At 47.5% G+C, this 11,301-nt stretch overlaps 1 protein-coding gene across 1 annotated transcript; it reads left to right on the top strand.

Moving 5' to 3' along the window:
- The first annotated feature begins 7,703 nt into the window (after positions 1-7,703).
- Positions 7,704-9,582, top strand: LOC119922474 (olfactory receptor 14K1-like). The gene is made up of 4 exons (XM_038742279.1): positions 7,704-7,727; positions 8,723-8,915; positions 8,984-9,253; positions 9,413-9,582. Exons 1-4 carry the CDS (start codon positions 7,704-7,706, stop codon positions 9,580-9,582), a joined length of 657 nt encoding a protein of 218 aa, XP_038598207.1.
- The last annotated feature ends 1,719 nt before the right edge of the window (positions 9,583-11,301 follow it).

Here is an 11,301-nt window from a genome sequence, read left to right as displayed (position 1 = left end):
TATGTATATATAATGATAATGATGGTATTTTTAAGCACTTAATATGTGCAAAGCACTGTTCTAAGCGCTGGGGGGATACAGGGTGAGCAGGATGTCCCACGTGGGGCTCACAGGCTTAATCCCCATTTTACAGATTAGGCAACTGAGGCACAGAGAAGTTAAGTGACTTGCCCAAAGTCACACAGCCGACAAGTGGCGGAGTCGGGATTAGAAACTATGATCCCTGACTCCCAAACCCGTGCTCTTTCCACTGAGCTACGTCGACACACAATTGCTGTGGGGCTGGGGGTGGACGACTAGAGCAAAGGGAGTGAGTAGAGGCGACGAGGAGGGGAGGGGGAGCTGAGGAAAATAGGAGCGTAGTCTGGGATGATAATGATAATGAAAATATTTGTAGTATTTGTTAAGTGCTTACTATGTGCCAGGCACTTTACTAAGTGCTAGGATGGATACAAGCAAATTGTCCCAAATGGGGCTCAAATTCTTAATCCCCATTTCACAGTTGAAGGAACTGAGGCTTGGAGAAGTGAAGCGACTTGCCCTAGGTCCTTGAGCAGACAGCTTGCTGAGTTGGCAGTAAAACTAAGGTCCCCTGACTCCCTGCCCCATGCTCTATCTACCAGATCACGCTCCTTCTCCACACACCGGCTGGGTTCCTATGGAAAGGGACGAACCTAATTAATTTGTATCTACCTCAGCGCTTAGAACAGTGTTTAGCACATAGTTAGTGCTTAACAAGTACCATTATTATTGTTATTATTATTATTACATTCAAATTTCTCCCAAAATCCTTCCTCTTCCAACATGCTTTCCCGGATTAATTTCCTAGCACCTTGAGCCATATACATTCCTTCATTCAATCGTATTTATTGAGCGCTTACTATGTGCACAGCACTGTCCTACCCTTATGCCCAGAGGGAGCCCTCCTTTCTCTCCACAGAGCCAGGCTCGATGGCAGAGTATTTCAGCCTCTGTGAGGGAGGGCAGATGAAGCAGAAATACTTGGTACCTGCACCAGAACACTCTGGGATCATCCAGAAGCATCCTGGAGACTGATGGGAGGGTTTTCTGGCTCAGGGCAGCCTAGACCAGCCAAGACCAGCTGAGACCAGCCGAGGCCAACAGAGCGGGGCCCCTCCTATCCTCCTGGCCTGTCCCGGTGAGTCTGAAGAACAGGGAAGGGGAACCTTTAGAGGCAAGATGGAAGTTCTTTTGTTTTGCCTCATGTATGCAATCGATGTTGACTGTGTAAGGTCATCTTTCCTCGAATGGTAGCCACTGGGTGTGTGGATAGAGCCCAGGACTGGGAGTCAGAGGATCTGGATTATAATCCTAGATCTGCCACTTGTTTATTGTGTTATTTTAGGCCAGACACCTCACTGCTCTGTGCCTCAGTTACCTCACCTGCAAAATGGGGATTAAAGCTTTGAGCCCCAAGTGGAACATGGACTATGTTCACCCTGATTAGCTTGGATCTACCCCAGTGCTTAGCACAGTCCTTGAAATATAGTAAGCACTTAACGAGTACCATTAAAAATAGCCTTGGGGAGTCTGCTTTGTGTAACAGGATGGTCCTGAGATACAGGGACATGAATTACTCTCTGAGGAACGTTTTGAGCTAAGAACCATTTCTCAAGAGTCAAATAATCCTTTCGAAATCACCTTGCCCCTGTTTTCCTATTAAAACACAGCCCATGCACTCTGCTCCTCTAATGTCAGACTACACAATGTGTCTCGATCTCATCCATCTCCCCATCGACCCTTCACTTACATCCTGACGCTGGCCTGGAACACTCTCCCCCTTCGTGTCTAAAAGACAGTTACGCCCCCTACCTTCAAAGCAATAGTGAAGGCGTATCTCCTCCAAAAGGCCTTCCCTGATTAAGCCCTCTTCTCCCACTCCCTTCTGTGTCCCCCTTGCAGTTAGATTTGCACCCTTTATTCACTCCCCCCTCTGCCTCACACCCCTTATGTCCATGTCTGTCATTTATGTATTGGTATTAATATCTGTCTCCCCCTCTAGACTGCAAGCTTGCTGTGCACAGGGAACATGTCTACCAACTCTGTTATATTGTAGTCTCCCAAATGCTTTGTACATTGCCTTGCACATAGTAAGCGTTTAATATATACGATTGATTGACTGATTGATTGATTGATTGCTACTACTCCCAAAATGGCCACCCCTTGTTGCATCCTAAAATGGGTCCTGTACCAGATTTTTCTAAACTGGCTTCTGGTCTTGCTTGCCGCGAGAGTCTGCAACAAAGTTCTGGGAGGTCATACAGTGCCTATCCCCTGCCCTACTGCTGTTCCTTAGAACAAGGCCCATGAGCAGTGGGGCCCAATTAGATTTCATTCCTTCAAGCATTCTCTGCTTCACTCCTCTACCCTCCCCCATTTAAAAAGATGGTATTTGTTAAGTGTTTACTATGTGGCAAGCACTATATTAAGAAATGCGGTAGATACAAAATAATCAGCTCCCACATGGGGCTCACGGTAAAAGGGGAGACACATATTGAATCCCCAATTTTCAGAGGAGGGAACCGAGGCACAAGGAAGTGAATGAAGCAACTTGCCCGAGGTCACACAGCACATCAGCGTTGGAGGTGGATTTAGAACCCATGTCCTCTGACTCCCAGGCCCGGGCTCTTTCTGTTAGGCCACGCTGCCTCTTCTGAGATATTCAGATGGTCCTAATTCCTGGCATGAAATGAGGTTGACATCTTCAGGGTTTTTATTAATTCCGGAAAGGGAATGATGATTAGTCCATTAACGTTTTTCTAGGAAGGAGTCCCAGAGTCGGGACCACGTAGGACTGGGCAGTTATTTAAGTTCTGAAGGCCGGGACCACAGAGAACCCATGATCCCAGCCTTCCGAGATTCCCAGATGGTCATCTGTCCCAGCGGAGCCCTGGGCCTGTCCTCCCACGGGGAATCCCCCAGGAAAAACACAGCTGTCGTCTGACGGGATGGCACCGTCATCCATAGAGCCGGGGGGGGGGGGGGGAGAATCCTGATATCTCCCAACCCCTACCCAGACCTTGTTGGAAGTGTGATGTCCCGACTAGTCCATTCACCCCAGTGGGGTACGAGTGACTAGTCGGAGGATAGAGGACAAAGTCGTGAGCAAGGGTTTCGCAAGACCCTGGTAGGATCAAAGGAAGAAAGACGAGTGGGACAGGTCACCAGAACAGAAAGGCAGGAAAATGGCTATCCCCTCGATCAACCCAGTGGGTTACGAGTGACGAACAGCCCCGATTCCATCTCCCACTGTAGCCTTTATTGCAGCTTCAAACAATCAGACTCACAGGGAATGAAACAGTTTAACAATAATGTCCTGTTTACTTGATTACTCGGTTTGCTTGAGCAGGAACTCCTGATGTCTTGTTTACAGGAACTACTTTCTCAATACTGACTAAATGGAGTCATCTAGGCTAATAGCTCCTAACAAATTCCCCCCTTTAATCCTGAGGGTCGCCCGACCCCTACTGGATCACAAGAGGTCATCCATGTATAACAAGCCCTCGAACTCCTCAACGGTAGTGGTAATAACAGGCAGGATTTTCCTGGGGCATCCCCCACTATCTCCATCTTATACCGGGGTCCTCCCTTTGCCAGGAGATCTCCGTCCCTATTCCGGGACTATCCTCCCCCTTTATCGGGAGATCCTGTCCCTACTCAGGGAATCCTAATTGTCGTCCTATATCCGGACCTTTCCTGGATAATTCCTGGTCTCACTTTCTGATGGGTGAAGAATTCGGAAAAGACCTTCCCCTCCCCTAAAGACAGGGGTTGTTACTCGCATAGCCAGCTTGACGGGAGAGGCATTTTCTCTGGATCCTTCATTGAGCCTGTCTTCCTGACCTCCTTCAGGGTCCCTTCGTGGTCGCCAAAACCTGCTGGGTATGTGAAGTACTGACTAGTCCGATCACCCCAGTGGGGTATGAGTGACTAGTCGGAGAACAGAGGACAAAGTTGTGAGCAAGGGGTGTCGCAAGACAGTGATAGGTTCAAAGGAAGAAAGACTAGAAAGGGACAAGTCACCAGAGCAGAAAGGCAGGAAAATGGCTATCGCCCATTCACCCCAGTGGGGTACGAGTGAAGAGCAGCCTCGCTTCCATCTCCCACTGCTTCCTTGATTGCTGCTTCAAACAATCAGACTCACAGGGAATGTAACAGTTTAACAGCAACGTCCTTTTACTTGTTTACTCTGTTTGCTTGAGCAGGAACTCCAGATAAGATGTCTTGTTTACAGGAACTCCTTGCTCAATACTGACAAGAGATAGTCCTTGATAGTCCTTGGTCAAAATGGAGTCATCTAGGCTAAAAGTTCCTAACAACCTTCCTGTCACGGCCACCAGGGTCCGGGACCTACAAGACAAAAATAAATGTGCTACTAGCTAAGTGTTTAGTATGTCCCAAGAACTGTTGGTAGACGCAAGACTGTATCTAGACTGTAAACTCGTTGTGGGCAAGGAATGTGTCTGTTTATTGGTATATTGCACTCTCCCAAGCTCTTAGTACATTGCCTTGCACCCAGTAAGCCCTCAATAAATACAATTGAATAATTAATTAATGAACAATCAGATCAGGAACAGTCTGAGATGGAGTGAGCCTCTCTCTCAGCAGAGGTTGGTGCTTTGCAGCCCAGGACAGTCCTGGTGACTCCGAAGAGGAGCAGGGGAAAGGTGAGGGGCAGAAATGGGAAATTTCCTCCGTCCCTGCACAGATTTATGAGAGATAAATAGAGGTGACCCAGTTCCCAGTCCAGGTCAGAAGAGAAATCTAAGAGAGGAGGAATTTATCCATGTGATAAGAGTGGGGAAATTGTCTTCTAATTTTATAGTGTTGTACTCTCCCAAAGGTTTAGTCCGGTGTCCTGCACAAAGTAAGCACTCAACAAATCCTAATGAACGACTCACTAGTTGATTGTCTATTCCTGGCTCCCTGAAGTTATATGAAGATTACTAATGTTAGTAATAATATTAGTAATGTTAGTAATGATATTAATAATATTAGTAATAATATTAGTAGTAGCAGTCAATCAATCAATCAATCAATCATATTTATTTAGCGCTTACTATGTGCAGAGCACTGTACTAAGCGCTTGGGAAGTACAAATTGGCAACATATAGAGACAGTCCCTACCCAACATTGGGCTCACAGTCTAAAAGGGGGAGACAGAGAAAAAAAAACAAGCATACTAACAAAATAAAATAAATAGAATAGATATGCACAAGTAAAATAAATAAATAAATAAATAAATAGAGTAATAAATATGTACAAACATATATACATATATACAGGTTCTGTGGGGAAGGGAAAGAGGTAAGATGGGGGGATGGAGAGGGGGACGAGGGGGAGAGGAAGGAAGGGGCTCAGTCTGGGAAGGCAGGAGCGAATGAGGTCACCAAGGGAGTGCGTGTAGATTGAGAACAGAAGGGGACCAAGTACTGAAACTTGGGGAACCCCCACAGTAAGAGGACGGGAGGGGGAGGAGGAGCCGGCAAAAGAGACTGAGAAAGAGCGATCGGAGAGATAAGAGGAGAACCAGGAGAGGACGGAGTCTGTGAAGCCAAGGGCAGATAGCGTGTTGAGGAGAAGGGGGTGGTCCACAGTGTCGAAGGCAGCTGAGAGGTCGAGGAGGATTAGGACAGAGTATGAGCCGTTGGATTTGGCAAGCAGGAGGTCATTGGTGACCTTTGAGAGGGCAGCTTCCGTGGAATGTAGGGGACGGAAGCCAGACTGGAGGGGATCGAGGAGAGAGTTGTTGTTGAGGAATTCTAGGCAGCGCGTGCAGACACCTCGTTCAAGGAGTTTGGAAAGGAATGGTAGGAGGGATATGGGGCAATAACTAGAAGGTGAGGTGGGGTCAAGAGAGGGTTTTTTTAGGATGGGAGAGACATGGGCATGTTTGAAGGCAGAGGGGAAGGAACCAGTGGAGAGTGAGCGGTTGAAGATGGAAGTTAAGGAGGGGAGAAGGGATGGAGCGAGAGATTTCATGAGATGAGAGGGAATGGGGTCAGAAGCACAGGTGGCCGGAGTAGCACTTGAGAGGAGGGAGGAGAGCTCCTCTGAGGATACTGCTGGGAAGGATGGGAGAGTAGCAGAGAGTGTTGAGAGCCGGGTGGTTGGAGAAGGGGGGGAAGTGACTTTGGGGAGGTCGGACCTGATGGATTGAATTTTGTTAATGAAGTAGGAGGCCAGATGGTTGGGGGTGAGGGAAGGAGGAGGGGGAGGAACTGGGGGCCTGAGAAGGGAGTTGAATGTACGGAAGAGCTGGCGGGGGTGATGGGCATTGGTGTCAATAAGGGAGGAGAAATAGTTTTGTCTGGCAGAAGAGAGGGCTGAGTTAAGGCAGGAAAGGATAAACTTGAAGTGAACGAGGTTGGCATGGTGTTTAGACTTCCGCCAGCAGCGTTCGGCAGCTCGAGCATAAGAGCGAAGGAGGCGGACAGTGGCAGTGATCCCGGGCTGTCGGTTAGTGGTACGAGAGCGGCGAAGGGAAAGGGGAGCGAGTGAGTCTAGCTGAGTAGAAAGGGTAGAGTTGAGAGCAGTAATCTGATCATCAAGACTGGGTAGAGAAGAGAGGGAGATTGATTTTAATCAATCATATATATGAAGATTAGGAATAGTAGCAATATTAGGAGTATCCATCAATCAATCAATCAGTGCCTAGATATATCGATCAGTCATATTTATTGAGCACTTACTGTGTGCAGAGCACTCTAAGAAGCATTTGGGAGAACACAATATATCAGAGTTAAGAGACACGTTCTTTGCTCACAACGAGTTTGCAGTCTAGAGGGGGAACCTATAGTATAGAGGAATATATATATGTCTGTGTCTTCATAGATTTATGAAGATTAGTAATTGTAATAATAGCAAATCAATCAATCAATGGCATTTATTGAGCACATACTGTTCTCAGAGCACTGTACGAATCCTGTGAGAATTAGGGTTGGTAGACCCAATTCCTGATCAAAAGGACCTTACTATCTAGTAATCTCTGTCTTACCCTCCTTGTGGGCAGGGAATATTTTACCAATTTTTGTATTTAAATCTCCCAAGTGCTTATGACAGTGCTCTGCACATGATAAAAGTGTTTAATAAATACCATTGATTTACCGATAGGGGAATTCAGACATTAAAGTAAATTACAGGTAGGGGAAGCAGTAGAGAATAAGAATATGGGTATAATAATAATAATGGTATTTCGTAAGTGCTTACTATGTGCGAAGCACCGTACTAAGAGCTGGGGTAGGTAAGGTAAGCAGGTTATCTCACGTGTAGCTCACAGTATAAATCCCCATTTTATAGATGACGAACCTGAAGTAAAGTGGCTTACCCGAGGTCACACAGCAGACAAGAGGTAGAGGTGAGATTAGAACCCACATCCTCTGACTCCCAAGCCTGTGCTATTTCCACTAAGCCACGCTGCTTCACATGTAAGCCATCCTTCGCATATAAGTGCTGTAGGGATGGGGGTATCAAAGTCCTTATGGGGTATGGACCTCAGTTTGTAGGCGACCCAAAAGGCAGTGGAAATAGTCATGGTGTGAGAGGGTAGTCAGGGAAGGCTTATGGGAGGAGGCGTGATTTTAATAAGGCTTTGAAGAAGGGGAGAATGATCAACTGTTGGTTATGAAGGAGGAGGGAATTCCAGACTAAAGTGGGGTTGCAGACAAGGGGTCAGTGGAGAGATGGACGATATCGAGGTTCAGCGAGTAGGTTGGCATTAAAGTAGCAAAGTGTCCAGGCTGGATTGTAGTAGGAGACTAGCGATCAGGTAGAGGGAAAAGAGCTGATGTGAGTTGATGTTTAATACGGAGAGGGTCGTGTAACCACTGGAGGCTTTCGAGGAGAGGGAAGATAGGCTCATATATCAGTGCAAGCAGGGTAATCTGTGTAACCATCGTCTTTGCTGATAATGAAGAATAAAATGGGCATCATGATTGGGGAAAAGATTTCTCTTGAATCAAGACAGAAATGACAAGATGAGTTTTCTTCCACGATATCGCCTCATCACGCAGTCGATAGTATTTATTGAGTGTTTACAATGTACAGAGCACAGTACTAAGTGCTCGGAAGAGAACGATACAGCATAATTGATAATAACAATTGTGGTATTTGTTCAGTGCTTTCTATGTTCCCGGCACTGTACTAAGCGCTGGGGTAGATTCAAGCAAATGGGGTTGGACATTGTCCCTGTCCGACATGGGGCTCACAGTCTTAATTCTCATTTTACAGATGAGTTAACTGAGGCACAGAGAAGTGAAGTGACTTGTCCAAGGCCACAAAGCAGGATTAGCAGAAACGTTCCCCTCCCATAATGAGTTTCGAACCTTCTCTCTGAGTGTTTTCATCCTTATCTGTATTCACCCTTCCCTCAGCCCCACAGCACTCATGCTCATATCTGTAAATCATTCATTATTGTAAATGTCTGTCTCCTGTTCCAGAACGGTAGCTCACTGTGGGCAGGGAATGTGTTTGCCAACTCTGTTACACTGTTTATAGTGTGCTCTCCAAAGGGCTTAACATAGCGTTCTGCAGGCAGTAAGCGCTTGATAAATATGATTGATTGATTGATTGATCGATTGATTAATTGTCTTAAATCAGGTTCTCCCACAAGATGCCAAAAGGCATCCCGTCGGACATGGCCAACACCTCCACGGTGATGGAATTCCTCCTTCTGGGGTTCTCAGACGTCTGGGAGCTGCAGCTGGTCCAAACCGAGCTGTTCCAACTGGTCTACCTGGCAATCCTGACGGGGAATCTCCTCATCCCCGCCATCTCTGCCCTCTACCGACACCTCTACAACTCCATGTGCTTCTTTCTCAGGCTCCTGTCCTTCAGTCATCTTTGTCTCATCTCCGTCACCGTGCCCAAATCAATCCTCAATTCCCTGACCGACCGTAGAGAAATCTCCCTCATGGTCTGTGCTGCCCCGCTCTTTTTAGTGGTTTCCTTTGCTGTTTCATAGCTGTCCGTCCTCACAACGATGATGACCACTCTGTGGCCATCTGCCACCCTTTACGATTTGACCTCACCATGGACCGAAGGGCCTGTGGGCAGATTGCGGCCACCTCCTGGCTCAGCAGGGGGCTCTTCGGGGTGTTGTACTCGGCCAGAACGTTCACAGTAAACTTCTGCAAGTCCAACGTGATCCAGCCGTTCTTCTTTGACGTTTCCTCCTTACTGAAGATCTCCCATTCAGAAATGCGCATTGTCGTTGACATCAGCGTGGCTGTGGGTATCGGCTTTAGTTTCATCTCCTTCTTCTCCATCGTCAACTCCTATGTCCTTATCTTTTCAGCCGTGCTGAGGTTCCCGTCCACCGAGTGTCGGGCCAAAGCCTTCTCCACCTGTCTGCCCCACCGCGACGTCATCATCGTCTTTCTCTCCACCGGAGCCTTGCCTTACCTCAAGCCCGTGACAGACACCCCCTTGACGCTGGACCTGCTGGTGTCCGTGTTGGACTCTGTGGTACCCCTTGCCTTGAACCCCCTCATCTACAGCCTGAGGAACTGCGACATGAAGAACGCCATGGGGAAGTTGCTGGGTGTGATAGGATCGTCCTGAGGAAAGGGACACATGAAAGCCTGGGTGTGAGAGGATGAATCTGAGAAGCAGGAACATGCAGGCCTCCCTGGTGAGAGGGCTGGCTGTGAGGGGATAGTCCTGAGGAACAGGGACACATGAAGGCCGCCATGGGGAGGGGGCTGAGCATGTGAGGATGGTCCTGAGAAAGAGGATCATGAAGTCCGCCCTTCGGAATGTGCTGCATGTGAGGGGATAGCCCTGAGGAACAAGGATATGAGGGCCTCTCTGAGGAAAACTTTGATCTAAGACCCATTTACCAGGATTCAATAAACCTTTCCACATCAATATGCCCTCTCCTACCTCACGACCCTGTTGTCCTACTATAACCCAGCCCGCCCACTTCGCTCCTCTAATGTTATACTACCCATTGTACCTCCATCTCCTCTACCTCACTGTCCATCCTTTGCCTACGTCCTGCCTCTGCCCTGGAACGCCCTCTATCTTCATGTCAAACAGGCAATGACTCTCCCCACTTTCAAAGCCATATTGAAAGTACATCTCCTCCAAAAGCCTTCTCTGACTACGCCCTCTTCTCTCACTCCCTTCTACATCGTCTGTGCACTTGGATTTGCACCCTTTATTCACTTCACCATCTGCCCCGCAGCATTTATGTTTCTGCCCCGCAGCATTTATGTTCATATCTGTTATTTATTTACTTATATCAATATCTGCTCGCCCTCTAGACTGTAGCTCATTGTGGGCGGGGAATATGTCTATCAACTCTGTTATACTGTAATGATAATGATGGCATTTATTAAGCGCTTACTCCGTGCAAAGCACTGTTCTAAGCGCTGGGGAGGTTACAAGGTGATCAGATTGTCCCGGGGGGCTCACACTCTTACTCCCCATTAACAGATTTGGTACCTGAGGCACAGAGAAGTTAAGTGACTTGCCCAAAGTCACACAGCTGACAATTGGCGGAGCTGGGGTTTGAACCCATGACCTCTGACTCCAAAGCCTGTGCTCTTTCCACTGAGCCATGCTGCTTCTCACATGTGCTTAGTACAGTGCTCTCCACATAGTAAGCGCTAATTGATTGATTGATTGATTACTGTCTGTCTTATGCTGTCGAGTCACCTCTGACCCACAGTGATGCTATGGAAATATCTCCCCCAGAACTCTCCACTTCCATCTGCAATCGTTCTGGTGATATACTCATAGAGTTTTCTTCGGAAAATCCGGAAGTGGTTTACCATTGCCTCCTTCCACGCAGTAAATTTTAGTCACCACTCTCGACTCTCCTCCAAGCTGAAGCTGTCCATCATAAGGGAGTTTTGACCTGTAGCAGATTGCCTTCCACTCGCTAGCCACTGCCCAAACTAGGAATTGAAATGCCTTTTCTTGAGTCTCCCTCCCTTAGTCGAGACTGGTAGACAGCTGGAAACTCTCCAGGTCCGATTCTGAGATGGAATGATTGATTACTACTACTACAAAATGGCCACCCTTTGTTTCATCCAAAGATGGATCCTGTACCAGACCAAAGATGGCTTCTGTGATGCTGGCCACCAGAGGGGAAAGTAGAGTTCTGGGAGGTCATATAGTGCCCATTCCCTGCCGTCCCCCATGACCCATGAACAGCGAGGCCCTCTTAGATTTCAGTCCTCAAATCCTTCTCTGCTATTTGGTAAGTGCTTACTGTGTTCCAGGTACTGAACTAAGCACTGGGGAGATACAAGCTAATCGGTTAAGACACAGTCC

The sequence above is a fragment of the Tachyglossus aculeatus genome, unplaced genomic scaffold, assembly GCF_015852505.1.
Source record: "Tachyglossus aculeatus isolate mTacAcu1 unplaced genomic scaffold, mTacAcu1.pri scaffold_102_arrow_ctg1, whole genome shotgun sequence".
NCBI lineage: Eukaryota > Metazoa > Chordata > Mammalia > Monotremata > Tachyglossidae > Tachyglossus > Tachyglossus aculeatus.
Note: the sequence above shows the minus strand (reverse complement) of the source record. Positions and strands in the feature narration are given on the sequence as shown.

Coding starts and splice junctions, on each gene's coding strand:
- LOC119922474 (XM_038742279.1), top strand. CDS start 7,704: ATGGACGATATCGAGGTTCAGCGA. Junction 8,916..8,983: donor CCTCAATTCCCTGACCGACC/GTAGAGAAATCT, acceptor GCTGTTTCATAG/CTGTCCGTCCTCACAACGAT. Junction 9,254..9,412: donor TGACATCAGCGTGGCTGTGG/GTATCGGCTTTA, acceptor TCTCCACCGGAG/CCTTGCCTTACCTCAAGCCC.